The 18,812-nt window shown below is 39.4% G+C and overlaps 1 protein-coding gene across 1 annotated transcript; it reads right to left on the bottom strand.

The window, feature by feature from the left end:
- Nucleotides 1–16,663: 16,663 nt before the first annotated feature.
- Nucleotides 16,664–17,623, bottom strand: LOC110301568 (olfactory receptor 7G2-like). The gene has a single exon (XM_021172077.2). The coding sequence runs from the start codon at nucleotides 17,600–17,602 to the stop codon at nucleotides 16,664–16,666; it is 939 nt and encodes a 312-aa protein (XP_021027736.1). The 5' UTR covers nucleotides 17,603–17,623.
- Between the last annotated feature and the right edge of the window lie 1,189 nt (nucleotides 17,624–18,812).

Below are 18,812 nucleotides of genomic sequence, written 5' to 3'. Positions count from 1 at the left end.
CCAGGATCTCAGGTTCTCAGAGGAAGCTTGACTGCCAAGAACTCTGACATACCCAGAACCTCAGGCTCACAGGATCCTGGAATCACAGGATCACAGAGAAATCTGAACTCTGAGGAGATGATGATTGAGGACTATAAGAAGGGAGTAAACAACTCCCTTAAAGAAATACAGGAGAACATATCCAATCAGGTGAAAGAATTGAACAAAACCATCCATGATCTAAAATTGGAAGTAGAAACAATAAATAAGTCACTCTGGAAATAGAAGACCTAGGAAAGGAGTCAGGAGCCATTGATGCAATAATAAGCAACAGAATACAAGAGATAGAAGAGAGATTCTCAGGTGCAGAAGACACCATAGAAAACATTGACACAACAATGAAAGAAAATGCAAAATGCAAAATTCCAAGAAATCCTAACCCAAAACATCCAGGAAATTCAGGACACAATGAGAAGACCAAACCTAAGGATAATAGGTATAGATGAGAAGGAAGATTTCCCACTTAAAGGGACAATAAATAAATTGAACAAAATTACAGAAGAAAACTTCCTCAACATAAAGAAAGAGATGCCCATGAACATACAAGAAGCCTACAGAATTCCAAATAGGTTGGACCAGGAAAGAAATTCCTCCCATAACATAATAGTTGAAACACTAAATGGAAAAAAAAAAAAAGAAAAGAAAAGAAAGAAAGAATATTAAAAGCCGTAAGGGAAAATGACCAAGTAACATATAAAGGTAGACCTATCAGAATTACACTTCATTTCTCCCCAGAGACTATGAAAGCCAGAAGATCCTGGGCAGATATCATACAGACCCTAAGAGAACACAAATGCTAGCCCAGGCTACCATATCCAGCAAAATTCTCATTTACCATAGATAGAGCAACCAAGGTATTCCATGACAAAACCAAATTTACACAATATCTTTCCACAAATCCAGCCCTTCAAAGGATAATAAAGGGAAAACTTCAACACAAAGAGAGAAACTAAGCTCAAGAAAAAGCAAGAAAATAACATTCAACAAACCTAAAGAAGATAAACACATGAACTGAATTCTAACTCTAGTAAAAACAACAGGAAGCAACAATGACTTTTCCTTAATATCTCTTAATATCAATGGACTCAATTCCCCAATAAAAAGAAATAGACTATCAGACTGGTTACGTAAACAGGACCCAACATTTTGCTGCATACAGGAAAACCAGTTCAGGGACAAAGACAAATACTACTGAAGAGTGGAAATTTACTAGCAGCCTGTCAGGGTCATAAACACTTGAGTCACAAACACTTGACCCTCGGGCCTTAGCTACTCCCAGAACATTCTTAAACAAACAGTTTCTGGAACAACCGAAGAATGTTCCAATGCACCAGGTGTGTCGTCTCATGGGAAGCATGACCTCACTGTTAGATAGATTTATGATTTTGAATTCCCTCCCCCTTCCTCCCCCTGGTTTGTGGTTTTTGCCTTTGTCATTTGCCTTATTAATATTGACCTTTTGTTGGTGGGGGGTATGCTTTCCATACTGTTTTCCCCTCAGTGTTTGATTAAAACATTTAGTCATTAAAAATGAAAATTATAGATAAATATTTCTCATAGACATAGATGAAAAATTCTCAATGCAGTCTTAAGAGGAGAGGAGGTGCCTGGTATTACTTGATATGTCATGGCTAGTTGATATCTATATGAGGCATGCCCTGTTCTGAAAAGAAATATATGAGGAGCGGATGGGGATGGAAAGATGAAGTGAATAGATGCTGGGAGAAGAGGATAAAGAAGAAGCTGTGAAAAAAATGAAAAGAAAAATAAAGAAAAATAAATTAATATAAAAATCAATATAATAGTTGCAAACCAAATTCAAGAACAAAAAAAGTATATGCATCATGATAAAGTTGTCTTCATCCCAGTGATGAAGCAATTTTTCAACATAGGTAAATCAATAAACATGATCTACCACATAAATAAACTGAAATACCAATCTTCTTATTAGATACAAAGAACCCTTTACAAAAATCCAGTACCCCTCATGATAAGGTCTTGGAAAGAGTAGAGATGAGATAGATAGACTTCAATATAATAAAGATAAATGGCAATAAACACATATACAGCATGAAGATGAATAATGAGAAATTCAAAATATTTTCATTAAAATAAGAAATAAGAAAAGGATTTTCACTCATTCAATATCTACTCAATATTAGCTTTTTATTGTTAACTAGAGCAATAAGAAAAGAGAAGGAGATGAAGGGGATACAAACAAGAAATCAACAAGTCAAAGTATCTTTATTTGCAGATGACATTTTATATATGAAAGATCCTAAAGACCAAGTAACATCTATAGCTGACACTTTCAGCAAAGTAGTAGTTTAAAAAATTAAAACAACAGTACATATACTAAAATGGGAAGGATTCAGAGATTAGTATGGATCTGTTGTGTCCGGCCAGCAGATCACAGCCTGGGTTCTAGCCTGGAAAGGCATTTTGGAAACCTGGAAGAGAAGAGGGGCTAGGCGGCGAGAGAAAGAAATGCAGCTAAGACAGGCATTCTGATCAAAGCTCAATTTTACTGTTCAGCACGCAGTTATGAAGCAGGGGAAGGGGGCCCGATTCCCGCCAAATAGTCCCAGGGACCAGTAGCAGGGTGACCACGTGTATGGCTCCAAACAGCAAAGCGGCAGGTTCCAGCAGTGGGCGTGGCAGAACGATTGAGCGGGAAGCTCCACCCCTGAGCAAGCAGGTTTCAGGCTGGGGGAGGGGAGACTACATGCACCCACAAGGTGTTACACAAGGATGCCATGCAAATTTGTAGAGCATTCCACATTCAATTTTTTTCCTTTGATTGGATATTTTCTTTATTTACATTTCAAATATTTTCTCCTTTCCAGGTCTTCCCTTCAGAACACCCCTATCCCATCCCTTCTCCTTCTTCCTCTATGAGGGTGCTCCCCCACCCACCTACTCCCTTTCTGCCACTCTGACATTCTCCTAAACTGGGGCATGAAACACCCTCAGGCCCAAGGGTGGACTGATGACCAGCAAGACCATCCTCTGCCACATATGTGTCCAGCACCTGGGTCGCTCCATATGTATTATTTGGTTGGTGGTCTAGTCCCCGGGAACTCCAGGGGTTTTGGCCTGTTGACATTGCTGCTCCCTCCATGGGGCTCCAAACCCCTGAAGCTTCTTCAGTCTCTTCTCCAACTCCACCATCAGGGACTCCTGAGCTCATTCCAGTGGTTGATTGTGAGCTTCCATCTCTGTATTTGTCAGGCTCTGGCAGAGTCTCTCAGGACACAGCTATATCAGGCTTCCATCAGCAAAGCACTTCCTGGCATCCACAATAATGTCCAGGTTTGGTGACTGTATGGGATAGAACCCCAGGTGGGGCAGTCTCTGGATGGTCTTTCCTTCTGTCTCTACTCCATAATTCATCTCCATATTTCCTCCTGTGAGTATTTTGTTCACCATTTAAAAAAGCACTGAAGCATCCACATTTGGTTTTCCATTTTCTTAGTTATTATATGGTCTTGGAATTGAATCTTGGGTATTCCGAACTTTTGGGCTAACATTCACTTCTCATGAGTAATACAGTGTTTGTTTCTTTGTGACTTAGTCACCTCACTGAGGATGATATTCTCAAGTTCCATTCATTTGCCTGTGAATTTTATGAGGTTTTTCTTTTTTAATGGCTGAGTAGTATTTCATTGTCGAAATTTACTACATTTTCTGTATCCATTCCTCTGTTGAGGGACAGCTGGGTTCTTTCCAGCTTCTGGCTTTCATAAATATGGCTGCTATGAACATAGTGGAGCATGTGTCCTTATTACATCTTGGAGCATCTTCTGCATATATGCCCAGGAGTAGTATAGCCGGGTCCTCAGGTATTATGATGTCCAATTTTCTGAGGAACAGCCAGACTGATTTCCAGAGTGGTTGTAGCAGCTTGCAATACCACCTGCAATGAAGGAGTGTTCCTCTTTCTTCACATCCTCACCAGCATCTGCTGTCACCTGATTTTTAGATCTTAGCCATTCTGACTTGTGTGCGGTAGAATCTCAGGGTTGTTTTGAATTTAATTTCCTTGATGACTAAGGATGTTGAAACATTTCTTTAGGTGCTTCTTGTTCCTTTGAGTTTCCTCAGTTGAGAATTCTCTGTTTAGCTTTGTTCCCATATTTAAAAGGGTTATTTTGTTCTCTGGAATCTAACTTCTTTAGGTCTTTGTATATATTAGATACCAGCCCTCTACTGGATATGGGATTGGTAAAGATCTTTTCCCAATCTGTTGGTTGCCATTTTGTGCAATTGACAGTGTTCTTTGCCTTACAGAAGCTTTGCAATTTTATGAGGTCCCATTTGTCAAGTGTTCCATATTCTTAATAGTGATTATCTGCATAGATACCAGGAACCAAAGTTAAATTAAAATCAAATAAACCATCTAAACACTCCCATAATGCCTAAAGAACGATAAGCAGTCATTAAAAGTCTCCCAACTAAAAACATCCAGGACCAGGGGGTTTTAGTGCAGAATTCTCTCAGACCTTCAAAGAAGACTGAATACTAATACTCTTCCACAAGACAGAAACTATTCCACAAGATAGAAACAGAAGGAATACTACCTAATTCATTCTATGAAGCCACAGTTATGCTAATACCTAAACCACACAAAGAGCCTACAAAGAAAGAGAACTTCAGACCAATTCCCTTATGAATATTGATGCAAACTATACAAAAATTACTCACAAATGAAATTGAAGAACACAGAAAAATGCTCATTCACTATGATCAAGTAGAGTTCTTCCCTCAGATACAGGGATGGTTCATTATATGGAAATACATCAATGTATCCCAATATATAAACAAACTCAAAGAAAAAAGCCACATGATCATTTCATTTGATAATGGAAAGCCTTTGACTAAATATAACATCCCTTCATCTTAAAAGTCTTATAAAGACCAGGAATTCAAGGCATATACCTAAACATAATAAAAGCAATATACGGCAAACCAATAGCCAACATCAAAGAAAAATGGAGAGAACTTGAAACAATCCTACTATAATCAGGAACAAGACAAGGCTGCCTTCTGTCCCCCTATCTATTCAATAGAGGATTTGAATTTCTAGCCAGAAAAATTAGTCAACAAAAGGAGGTAAAAAAGCTACAAATTCGAAGAAGGAAGTAGAGATGTTACAATTTGCAGATGCTATGATAGTATGTATAAGGGACTACAAAAATCCATGAGAGAACTCCTACAGCTGATAGACAACTTCAGCAAAGTGGCTGGATATAAAATTAACTCAAACAAATCAGGAGCTTTACTCTAGTCAAAGAATAAATGGGCTGAGAAAGAAATTAGAGAAACTACACCCATCACAATAATCACAAATAATATAAAATACCTCGGTGTGACTTATCCAAGCAAGGGAAAGATCTGTATAACAAGAACTTCAAGTCTCTGAAGAAAGAAATTGAAGAAGACCTCAGAAGATGGAAAGATCTCTCAAGCTCATAGATCAGCAAGATTAACATAGTAAAAGTGGCCATTTTTCCAAATTCAATCTACATATTCAATGCAATCCCTATCAAAATCCCAACTCAATTCTCCACAGAGATAGAAAGACCAGTTTTCTTTTTTTTTTTTTTAATATTTTTATTACATAATTTCCTCAATTACATTTCCAATACTATCCCAAAAGTCCCCCATAGCGCCCCCCACTTCCCTACCCACCCATTCCCATTCTTTTGGCCCTGGCATTCCCCTATATTGGGGCATATAAAGTTTGCAAGTCCAATGGGCCTCTCTTTCCATTGATGGCCGACTAGGCCATCTTTCGATACATATGCAGCTAGAGACAAGAGCTCCAGGGTTCCGGTTAGTACATCATGTTGTTCCAACAATAGGGTTGCAGATCCCTTTAGCTCCTTGGGTACTTTCTCTAGCTTCTCCATTGGGAGCCCTGTGATACATCCAATAGCTGACTGTGAACATCCACTCCTGTGTTTGCTAGGCCCCGGCATCGTCTCACAAGAGACAGCTATATTTGGGTCCTTTCAGCAAGATCTTGCTAGTGTATGCAATGGTGTCAGCGTTTAGAAGCTGATTATGGGACGGATCCCTGGATACAGCAGTCTCTAAATGGTCCATCCTTTCATCACAGCTACGAACTTTGTCTCTGTAGCTCCTTCCCTGGGTGTTTTGTTCCCAATTCTAAGAAGGTGCACAGTGTCCACACTTTGGTCTTCATTCTTCTTGAGTTTCATGCGTTTAGCAAATTGTATCTTATATCTTGGGTATCCTAAGTTTTGGGCTAATATCCACTTATCAATGAATACATATTGTGTGAGTTCTTTTGTGATTGTGTTACTTCACTCAAGATGATGCCCTCCAGGTCCATCCATTTGGCTAGGAATTTCATAAATTCATTCTTTTTAATAGCTGAGTAGTACTCCATTGTGTAAATGTACCATAATTTCTGTATCCATTCCTCTGTTGAGGGACATCTGGGTTCTTTCCAGCTTCTGGCTATTATAAATAGGGCTGCTATGAACATAGTGGAGCATGTGTCCTTTTTACCGGTTGGGACATCTTCTGGATATATGCCCAGGAGAGGTATTGCTGGATCCTCCGGTAGTACTATGTCCAATTTTCTGAGGAACCGCCAGACTGATTTCCAGAGTGGTTGTACAAGCTTGCAATCCCACCAACAATGGAGGAGTGTTCCTCTTTCTCCACATCCTCGCCAGCATCTGCTGTCACCTGAATTTTTGATCTTAGCCATTCTGACTGGTGTGAGGTGGAATCTCAGGGTTGTTTTGATTTGCATTTCCCTGATGATTAAGGATGTTGAACATTTTTTCAGGTGCTTCTCTGCCATTCGGTATTCCTCAGGTGAGAATTCTTTGTTCAGTTCTGAGCCCCATTTTTTAATGGGGTTATTTGACTTTCTGGAGTCCACCTTCTTGAGTTCTTTATATATATTGGATATTAGTCCCTTATCTGATTTAGGATAGGTGAAGATCCTTTCCCAATCTGTTGGTGGTTTTTTTGTCTTATTGATGGTGTCTTTAGCCTTGCAGAAGCTTTGTAGTTTCATGAGGTCCCACTTGTCAATTCTCGATCTTACAGCACAAGCCATTACTGTTCTATTCAGGAATTTTTCCCCTGTGCCCATATCTTCAAGGCTTTTCCCCACTTTCTCCTCTATAAGTTTCAGTGTCTCTGGTTTTATGTGAAGTTCCTTGATCCACTTAGACTTGACCTTAGTACAAGGAGATAGGAATGGATCGATTCGCATTCTTCTACATGTTAACAACCAGTTGTGCCAGCACCATTTGTTGAAAATGCTGTCTTTCTTCCACTGGATGTTTTTAGCTCCCTTGTCGAAGATCAAGTGACCATAGGTGTGTGGGTTCATTTCTGGGTCTTCAATTCTATTCCATTGGTCTATTTGTCTGTCACTATACCAGTACCATGCAGTTTTTATCACAATTGCTCTGTAGTAGAGCTTTAGGTCCGGCATGGTGATTCCACCAGAGGTTCTTTTATCCTTGAGAAGAGTTTTTGCTATCCTAGGTTTTTTGTTATTCCAGATGAATTTGCAGATTGCACTTTCTAATTCGTTGAAGAATTGATTTGGAATTTTGATGGGGATTGCATTGAATCTGTAGATTGCTTTTGGCAAGATAGCCATTTTTACAATGTTGATCCTGCCAATCCATGAGCATGGGAGATCTTTCCATCTTCTGAGATCTTCTATAATTTCTTTCTTCAGAGACTTGAAGTTTTTATTATACAGATCTTTCACTTCCTTAGTTAGAGTCACGCCAAGATATTTTATATTATTTGTGACTATTGAGAAGGGTGTTGTTTCCCTAATTTCTTTCTCAGCCTGTTTATTCTTTGTGTAGAGAAAGGCCATTGATTTGTTTGAGTTAATTTTATATCCAGCTACTTCACCGAAGCTGTTTATCAGGCTTAGGAGTTCTCTGGTGGAATTTTTAGGGTCACTTATATATACTATCATATCATCTGCAAAAAGTGATATTTTGACTTCCTCTTTTCCAATTTGTATCCCTTTGATCTCCTTTTGTTGTCGAATTGCTCTGGCTAGGACTTCAAGTACAATGTTGAATAGGTATGGAGAAAGTGGACAGCCTTGTCTAGTCCCTGATTTTAGAGGGATTGCTTCAAGCTTCTCACCATTTACTTTGATGTTGGCTACTGGTTTGCTGTAGATTGCTTTTATCATGTTTAGGTATGGGCCTTGAATTCCTGATCTTTCCAAGACTTTTATCATGAATGGGTGTTGGATCTTGTCAAATGCTTTTTCCGCATCTAAGGAGATGACCATGTGGTTTTTATCTTTGAGTTTGTTTATATACTGGATTACGTTGATGGATTTCCGTATATTGAACCATCCCTGCATCCCTGGGATGAAACCTACTTGGTCAGGATGGATGATTGTTTTGATGTGTTCTTGGATTCGGTTAGCAAGAACTTTATTGAGGATTTTTGCATCAATATTCATAAGGGATATTGGTCTGAAGTTTTCTATCTTTGTTGGGTCTTTTTGTGGTTTAGGTATCAGAGTAATTGTGGCTTCATAGAATGAGTTGGGTAGAGTACCTTCTGTTTCTATTTTGTGGAATAGTTTGTGAAGAACTGGGATTAGATCTTCTTTGAAGGTCTGATAGAACTCTGCACTAAACCCATCTGGTCCTGGGCTTTTTTTAGTTGGGAGACTATTAATGACTGCTTCTATTTCTTTGGGGGATATAGGGCTGTTTAGATCATTAACCTGATCTTGATTCAACTTTGGTATCTGGTATCTGTCTAGGAACTTGTCCATTTCATCCAGGTTCTCCAGTTTTGTTGAGTATAGCCTTTGGTAGAAGGATCTGATGGTGTTTTGGATGTCTTCAGGATCTGTTGTTATGTCTCCTTTTTCATTTCTGATTTTGTTAATTAGGATGCTTTCCCTGTGCCCTCTAGTGAGTCTGGCTAAGGGTTTATCTATCTTGTTGATTTTCTCAAAGAACCAGCTCCTTGATTGGTTGATTCTTTGAATAGTTTTTCTTGTTTCCACTTGGTTGATTTCACCCCTGAGTTTGATTATTTCCTGCCGTCTACTCCTCTTGGGTGAATTTGCTTCCTTTTGTTCTAGTGCTTTTAGGTGTGTTGTCAAGCTGCTAATGTGTGCTCTCTCTAGTTTCCTTTTGGAGGCACTCAGAGCTATGAGTTTTCCTCTTAAAAATGCTTTCATTGCGTCCCATAAGTTTGGGTATGTTGTGGCTTCATTTTCATTGAACTCTAAAAAGTCCTTAATTTCTTTCTTTATTCCTTCCTTGACCAAGGTATCATTGAGAAGAGTGTTGTTCAGTTTCCACGTGAAGGTTGGCTTTCTATTATTTATTTTGTTATTGAAGATCAGCCTTAGTCCATGGTGATCTGATAGGATGCATGGGACAATTTCAATATTTTTATATCTGTTGAGGCCTGTTTTGTGACCAATTATGTGGTCAATTTTGGAGAAGGTACCATGAGGTGCTGAGAAGAAGGTATATCCTTTTGTTTTAGGATAGAATGTTCTGTAGATATCTGCCAGATCCATTTGATTCATAATTTCTCTTAGTTTCACTGTGTCCCTGTTTAGTTTCTGTTTCCATGATCTGTCCATTGGTGAAAGTGGTGTGTTGAAGTCTCCCACTATTATTGTATGTGGTGCAATGTGTGCTTTGAGATTTACTAAAGTTTCTTTAATGAATGTGGTTGCCTTTGTATTTGGAGCATAGATATTCAGGATTGATAGTTCCTCTTGGAGGATTTTACCTTTGATGAGTATGAAGTGTCCCTCCCTGTCTTTTTTAATGACTTTGGGTTGGAAGTCAATCTTATCAGATATTAGAATGGCTACTCCAGCTTGTTTCTTCATGCCATTTGCTTGGAGAATTGTTTTCCAGCCTTTCATTCTGAGGAAGTGTCTATCCTTTTCTCTGAGATGAGTTTCCTGTAAGCAGCAAAATGTTGGGTCTTGTTTGTGTAGCCAGTTTGTTAGTCTATGTCTTTTTATCGGGGAGTTGAGTCCATTGATATTAAGAGATATTAAGGAAAAGAAATTGGTGTTTCCTGTTATTTTTGATGTTAAAGTTGGCATTTTGTTCTTGTGGCTGTCTTCTTTTAGGTTCGTTGAGGGATTACCTTCTTGTTGATTCTAGGGCGTGGTTCCTGTCTTTGTATTGGTTTTTTTCTGTTATTATCCTTTGAAGGGCTGGATTCGTGGAGAGATAATGTGTGAATTTGGTTTTGTCGTGGAATACTTTGGTTTCTCCATCTATGTTAATTGAGAGTTTGGCTGGGTATAGTAGCCTGGGCTGGAATTTGTGTTCTTTTAGTGTCTGTATAACATCTGTCCAGGATCTTCTGGCTTTCATAGTCTCTGGTGAAAAATCTGGTGTAATTCTGATAGGCTTGCCTTTATATGTTACTTGGCCTTTTTCTCTTACTGCTTTTAGTATTCTATCTTTATTTAGAGCATTTGTTGCTCTGATTATTATGTGTCGGGAGGTATTTCTTTTCTGATCCAGTCTATTTGGAGTTCTGTAGGCTTCTTGTATGTTCATGGGCATCTCTTTCTTTAGATTTGGGAAGTTTTCTTCTATAATTTTGTTGAAGATGTTTGCTGGTCCTTTGAGTTGAAAATCTTCATTCTCATCCACTCCTATTATCCGTAGGTTTGGTCTTCTCATTATGTCCTGTATTTCTTGGATGTTTTGAGTTAGGATCTTTTTGCATTTTCCATTTTCCTTGATTGTTGTGCCGATGTTCTCTATGGAATCTTCTGCACCTGAGATTCTCTCTTCCATCTCTTGTATTCTGTTGCTGATGCTTGCATCTATGGTTCCAGATTTCTTTCCTAGGGTTTCTATCTCCAGTGTTGCCTCATTTTGGGTTTTCTTTATTGTGTCTACTTCCCTTTTTAGGTCTAGTATGGTTTTGTTCATTTCCATCATCTGTTTGGATGTGTTTTCCTGTTTTTCTGTAAGGACTTCTACCTGTTTGATTATGTTATCATGTTTTTCTTTAAGGATTTGTAACTCTTTAGCAGTGTTCTCCTGCAATTCCTTAAGGGATTTTTGTGCTTCCTCTTTATTGTCTTCTTCCTTTTTAGCAGTGTTCTCCTGCATTTCTTTAAGTGTGTTATTAACGTCCTTCTTGAAGTCCTCTATCATCATCAGGAGATATGCTTTTAAATCCGTGTCTAGCTTTTCCGGTGTGTTGGGGTGCCCTGGACTGGGTGAAGTGGGGGTGCTGGGTTCTGATGATGGTGACTGGTCTTGGTTTCTGTTAGTAAGATTATTACGTTTACCTTTCGCCATCTGGTAAACTCTGGGGTTAGTTGTTATCGTTGTCACTATTTAAAGATTGGAGCAGAAGCTGTGTTCCACTCACCAGCAGTCCCAAAATCCTGCGGCGGGGGTCGTGGGTAGCTGGCGGGTGTCAGGCAACCCTGCGCTCCCGCTACCCTGGCGCTGATCCGGCCGGGTGAGGCCTGTGGCCCTACTCAGGCTGGTTTCTGCTTCCCTAACTAATGCAGTCTCAGGTCCCGCGCAATTGGATTGGAGCAGAAGCTGTGCTCCCCTCACCAGAAGTCTTAAGATCCTGTGGCGGGTGTTGTGGGCAGTTGGCGAGTGTCAGCAGACCCTGCGCCCCAGCTGCTCAGGTGCTTTTCTGACCGGAAGAGGCTTGTGGCCCTGTGTGGGCCGGATTTCTCTCTCCCCAACCAGAGCAGTCTCAGGTCCCGCGTGATTGGACTGGAGCAGAAGCTGTGTTCCACTCACCAGCAGTCCCAAAATCCTGCGGCGGGGGTCGTGGGTAGCTGGCGGGTGTCAGGCAACCCTGCGCTCCCGCTACCCTGGCGCTGATCCGGCCGGGTGAGGCCTGTGGCCCTACTCAGGCCGGTTTCTGCTTCCCTAACTAATGCAGTCTCAGGTCCCGCGCAATTGGATTGGAGCAGAAGCTGTGTTCCACTCACCAGCAGTCCCAAAATCCTGCGGAGGGGGTCGTGGGTAGCTGGCGGGTGTCAGGCAACCCTGCGCTCCTGCTACCCCGGCGCTGATCCAGCAGGATGAGGCCTGTGGTCCTACTCAGGCCGGTTTCTGCTTCCCTAACTAATGCAGTCTCAGGTCCCGCGCAATTGGATTGGAGCAGAAGCTGTGCTCCCCTCACCAGAAGTCTTAAGATCCTGTGGCGGGTGTTGTGGGCAGTTGGCGAGTGTCAGCAGACCCTGCGCCCCAGCTGCTCAGGTGCTTTTCTGACCGGAAGAGGCTTGTGGCCCTGTGTGGGCCGGATTTCTCTCTCCCCAACCAGAGCAGTCTCAGGTCCCGCGTGATTGGACTGGAGCAGAAGCTGTGTTCCACTCACCAGCAGTCCCAAAATCCTGCGGCGGGGGTCGTGGGTAGCTGGCGGGTGTCAGGCAACCCTGCGCTCCCGCTACCCTGGCGCTGATCCGGCCGGGTGAGGCCTGTGGCCCTACTCAGGCCGGTTTCTGCTTCCCTAACTAATGCAGTCTCAGGTCCCGCGCAATTGGATTGGAGCAGAAGCTGTGCTCCCCTCACCAGAAGTCTTAAGATCCTGTGGCGGGTGTTGTGGGCAGTTGGCGAGTGTCGAAAGACCAGTTTTCAAAAGCATCTGGAATAATAAAAAACCCAAGATAGCAAAAAAAAAAAAAAAAAAAAAAATTTCTCATCAATAAAATAACTTTAGGAATCACCATTCCTGACCTCAAGCTGTACTAAAGAGGAACAATGATAAAACTGTATGGTATTGTTACAGAGACAGACAGGTACATCAATGGAATAGAATAGAAAACCTAGAGATAAACTCACACAATTATGGTCAGTTGATATTTGACAAAGAAGCCAAAACTATTCAGTGGGGAAGATAGACAGTATTTTCAAAAAATACTGCTTGTTAAACTGGCCATATGCATGTAGAAGAATGCAAACTGATCCATTCTTATCTCCTTGTTCAAAGCTCATGTCCAAGTGGACCAAGGTCCACCACATAAAACCAGATATGTTGAATCTACTAGAAGAGAAAATGGGAAAGAACCTCAAACACATTGCCACAGGGAACACTTTCCTGAACAAAACACCAATGGCTCATGCTCTAAGATCAACAATTGACAAATGGGACCTCATAAAATTGAAAACATTCTCTAAAACAAAAGACACTGTCAATAGGACAAAATGGCAAACAACATATTTGGAAAAGATCTTTCCCAACCCTACATCCCAAAGAGGGGTAATCTACAAAATATACAAAGCAGTCAAGAAGTTAGACTCCAGAGAACCAAATACCCCTATTAAAAGTGGGGCACAGAGCTAAAGAAAGAATTCTCAACCAAGAAATCTCAAATGGCAGAGAGGTACTTAAAGAAATGTTCAACATCCTTAGTCATTAGGGAAATGCAAACCAAATGACCCTGATATTCCACCTCACACCAATCAGAATGACTAAGATCAATAACTCAGGCCACAGCAGATGCTGGTGAGGATGTGAAGACGGGGGGAAAAGTCTTCTATTGTTGGTGGAATTGTCAGTTGGTAAACCACTCTGGAAATCAGTTTCGTGCTTCATTAGAAAACTGGAAATAGTTCTATCTGAGAATTCAGCTATACTACTCCTGAGTATACACCCAAAAGATGTTCGAACATATAACAATAACATATGCTCCACTATGTTCATAGGAGCCTCATAGAAGTTGGAAACAACCCAAATGTCCCTCAGTGGATGAATGGATACAAAAAAATGTTACATTTGCACGACAAAGTACTCCTCAGCTATTAAAAACAATGACTTCATGAAATTTGCAGGCAAATGAATTGAACTTTAAAATATCATCCTGAGTGAGGTAACCCAGTCACAAAAGAACACTCATGACATGTATTAAATGATAAGTGGATATTAGCAAAAAATGTTTAGAATATCCACAATACAACTTACAGACCATATAAAACCAAGAAGAAGGAAGACCAAAGTGTGGATGATTGAATCCTACTCAGAATGGGGAAAAAATAATCACCGGACATAGAGGACATAGAGGGAGGAAGGGAGGGACCTGGGAAAGAAAGAGGTGTGAGAAGAAAAATGGTGGGCAGGAACAAAAGTAGGAAGAGACAGGGGAGAAATAATTTCAAGAATTTGAAATTAGCTGTGTAACAGTGGGGGATGCATAACTGAAGGTAGCCACTAGAAAGTCCCAGATGCCAGGGATCCAAGAGTTTCCCAGGATCCACCAGTGATGACATTAGCAGAAAAACCCAACACATGAGAGACAGAACCTCTAGATATCATATCCAGTTGATAGACATGGCCTCCAGTTGAGGGATGGGGCAACTCATGTATCTCAAAAATATTAATCCAGAATTGTTTATGTCCAAAGGAAATACATGGACAAAGAGTGGAGCAGAGAGCCTGGTATAGCTGTACTCTTAGAGGCTGTGCCAGATCCTGACTAATACAAATGCAGATGCACGCAGCCAGCCATTGGAATAAATTCATGGACCCCAATGGAGGAATTAGGGGAAAGACTGAAGGAGCTGAAGGGGTTTGCAAATCATAGAAAGAACAAAAATATCAACTCACCACTCCCCCCAAAGCTCCCATCTAGTAAACCACAACCAAAGAACACACATGTAGGTTTTCATGGCTCTAGCTGCATATGTAGCAAAGGGCTGCCTTATTTGGCATCAATGAGAGGGGTAGCCCCTTGGTCTTGTGGAGGCTTGATGACTCAGTGTAGGGGAATGCTAGGAAACTGAGGCAGGAGTGGGTGGTTGGTTGGAGGAGCACCCTCATAGAAGCAGAGAGAGGGGGGAGGGAGTAGGGAGTTTTTGGAGGGGAAACTAGGAAGGAGGGGATAACATTTGAAATTTAATAAGTAAATATTTATTTATTAAATTTAAATAAATAAAATAGACAATAAAAAGTAAAAAAAAATCAAAACACAAAATTCAGTGATGTTCTTAAACACAAATAGCAAACAGACTAAGAAGTGAGGGAACCAGGAACTTTACCAAAAGTCCCTCATAATATATTGGGATAACTCTAATACAGCAAGGGTAAGATATTCACACAAAATTAAGTCATTGAAGGAAGAAGACAAGGAAGCCACCAGAAAACTGAATGATCTCCCATGATGAAGGGTTGGTAAGATTAACAGTTTTGACTCACCATCCTATGGAAAGTAATCTAGAGTCTATGGAATCCACATCAAAATTCCAGAAGAATTATTTAAAAAAACTAAAAGACAGTCAAATTTATATTGAAACCACAAAAATAGTTAAAAGAATCCAAAATAATAAAAGACCGGCTAGAGCTATCACTATTCATGATTTAAACTTTATTACAGTGATATTGTAATAAAAGTAGTTCAATATTAATGAAACTAAATAGTTGATTGATTAATGAAATAGACAAGAACACCCAGACAGAATTCCACACACCTATGAAATGTTCAACATCCTTAGTCATCAGGGAAATGCAAATCAAAACTACCCTGTGATACTACCTTACAATAATCTTAATGGCTAAGATAAAAAACTCAGATGATAGCATATGATATTGAGGATATGGAGAAAGAGGAACACTCATCCATTGCTGCTAGGATTGCAAACTGGTATAACTGCTCTGGAAATGAATCTGGAGGTTCCTTAGAAAATTGGAAATATATATACCGAAGAGCCAGCTGTAATATTCTCAGACATATACCTAAAAGATTTCCCACCCTACTACAGGGGCACGTGATCCACTATGTTCATAGAAGCCATATCTGTGATAGGCAAAAGCTGGAAACAACCCAGATGTCCCACAATGGAAGAAAGGATACAGAAAATGTGGTTCATTTACACAATTCAATACTATTCAGATATTAAGAACAAAGACATCATGAGTTTTGCAGGAAATGGATGGAACTAGAAAATATCATCCTGAGTGAGGTAACTCAGATCCAAAAGGACATGTATAGTATGTACTCACTAATAAGTGGATATTAGCAAAAAAAAAAAAAATACAGAATACCTAGACTACAATCCACAGAACGGAAGGCTAATAACCTGAAGCTCTCATGAAACAATGCTTCAGTCTAACTTGGATGAATCATAAAGTGCACATAGATCATGGATTGCATCTTGAAAAAGTTAGTCCTTTCCTTCCACCATGTTGGTCACAGGGATTGAAATTATTTCCTTGGGCTTAGAGGTAAGTGCCTTTGCATGTGGAATAATCTGCCAGTTCAGATAACATTTTACACTTTAGTACACTGTTTTGAAAATAATCTCAACATTAATATTTCTAAATTTTTACATTTTCTGAGAATATACAAGAATAACCACGTGCTAGTTTTGGGATTTTGGTCGTTTTTTTGTTTTTTTTTTTCATTATCCTCCACAAATCATGAAGAATAAAATGTTCTTAAAGAAGTAAAGTCTTATGTTATGTTTCACAGATGTTGACACATAGAGAGTCCAAGATTCAGTACAATTTATTGAAGCATAATTTTATAATGATACAGCAACAAAAGCTTTAGAAATTGTACTTTACCAGAAATCCAATCATTTTTGACTAATTTTATGATTGCAAACTCTAAGCATAGTACACATTATTCAAGTGAAATGGTCCTGATAAAAAGATTTCTTATGGAAACTTTCATATCCTTGTTCCTTAAGCTGTAGATAAAAGGGTTCATCATTTGAGGAAGCACAGAGTACATCACTGAAGCCACTGCAGATTTCCCTGGTGAGGCACTTATTGCAGAGCTAATATATACCATAGAACCCGCCCCATAAAATAAGGAAACCACTGACAAGTGAGTCCCACAAGTAGAGAAGGCTTTATATTTTCCCTCCAATGATGTTATCTTCAAGATTGTAGACATAATATGATAATAAGAATAAATGACTCCACAAAGAGGAACACCACCAAATACACAAGTTGCAACAAAGAGCACAATATTGTCAATTCGGGTGTCAGAACAGGAAAGCTTGATGACCTGATCAAGTTCACAGAAGAAGTGAGGGATTTCCAGATCTGTGCAGAAGGACAGCCGCTGCACCATAAGTGTGTGAATCAGGGAATCCATAATACTAATGAACAGAGAATTCAGTGAGAGTAGAACACATAAGTTAGGATTCATAATGATATTATACCTTAATGGGTGACAAATAGCTGCAAAGCGATCATAAGCCATTACTGTAAGGAGAAAATTTTCAAAGTATGCAAAAGCAAGTACAAAGAAGAGCTGTGTGAGGCAGCCTGTGTAAGTGATGCTCTGGTCATTTGCTTGGATGTTAACCAGCATCTTGATGACTGTGGCTGTGCTTAAGCCAATGTCATTAAAGGACAAGTTAGAGAGAAAGAAGTACATGGGGGTTTGGAGGTGGGACTCAAAGCTTATACAAAGAATTGTGAGCAGGTTTCCAAGGATGGTGACTAAGTATATGAACAGGAAGAGGCTGAAGATGAGAGATTGAAGTTCTGCATCATCTGTAAATCCAAGAAGAAGGAACTGTAACACAAATGTCCTGTTTTGGGGCTCCATGTTTCTTGTCAGTCTTTAGGAGAAAATGTAACAAAATGAAAATATAAGTAATCAATTCTAAATAAGAAAAATCAGTATCACATTGTATTAGGATAAAAATAAATATATGTCAGTCATTTTCTTACAGAATTTCATTTGATGAGAATTAATAGCCAAAATTTTACAAAATGCCTTAATATTATTTCATATTTTTCTTTTGTTAGTTAAATTTGCTCTTTGACAATTTTATACACCTGTATAATGCATTCTTATTACTCCAACTCCACAATATCTCTCTGATTCCCTGCCACCCTTTTTCTTTTCTAACTACTTCTATGCCATGCTCAAGTTTTTATTCTTGTTTTTGTGACCCACTGAGTTTAACCAGGACCATCTATGTGATCATCATTTGTACCTCTCCATAAAAGTCACCACCAGCTGGAATACAGATAAAAATTGGTCTTGGCTATAAAATTTCAACGTCAACAACGTTGACCTACTTCCTTTACAAGTGAAAGTTTTCACAATTTCCCTAAACATTGCCACCAGCTGTAAAGGAAGTTTTCATACTTCTGTGCCCATTGAAGGTGGGGCATTTTATGTACATTTTATGTGACATTTGTTAAGAGCAGAAGAAAGACTCAGGTGTCAGTTTTTACTTCTATATCTTGGATCAAGTGTCTTTGATATTTTTATGATGATTATGGTATGATATCTGTACCAAGACTTTATTGGTAGCATTTCTATTATTTAACTTCTATCTCGTTCTCCTAATAGCTGTACTAGAATTGCACATGTCTGCACCATATCTTTTAGCCTGTATGCAATTTTTGTTATTATTGCAACTACATGCCAAGTGTATTTTACATAATAAGTCAATTTGCTGGCATATTTAATTTCTGTGATTCTTGTTTAACATATTTTCCAAGCTAAAGTAAAAACTGGGAGTTTGAAAATGACATTTGAACTTTTCTGCATTTTCAGGTTTCTGCTCAGATTCCTCACATGTCCTCACAAAGGTAAATCCAAGGCATCACAGAGAGTCAGAAGGCTGTGACTATTTGAGGCAAAGTCATGTTTCATGTTTTCTTCTTTTATATTTCATTCATTACATGAATTATCCTCAGTACTTCAGAATATTTTTACACAAGGATAAATGTAATTGTTAAGAAGCTAGCTTAGGATCTGGCCAAAAAATTCTTGTTCTTATATAACATAAAATATGGTAATA

Source organism: Mus caroli, unplaced genomic scaffold, assembly GCF_978045245.1.
Source record: "Mus caroli unplaced genomic scaffold, Mus_caroli_1 scaffold_11, whole genome shotgun sequence".
Lineage (NCBI taxonomy): Eukaryota > Metazoa > Chordata > Mammalia > Rodentia > Muridae > Mus > Mus caroli.
Note: the sequence above shows the minus strand (reverse complement) of the source record. Positions and strands in the feature narration are given on the sequence as shown.

Coding starts and splice junctions, on each gene's coding strand:
- LOC110301568 (XM_021172077.2), bottom strand. CDS start 17,602: ATGGAGCCCCAAAACAGGACATTTGTGTTACAGTTCCTTCTTCTTGGA.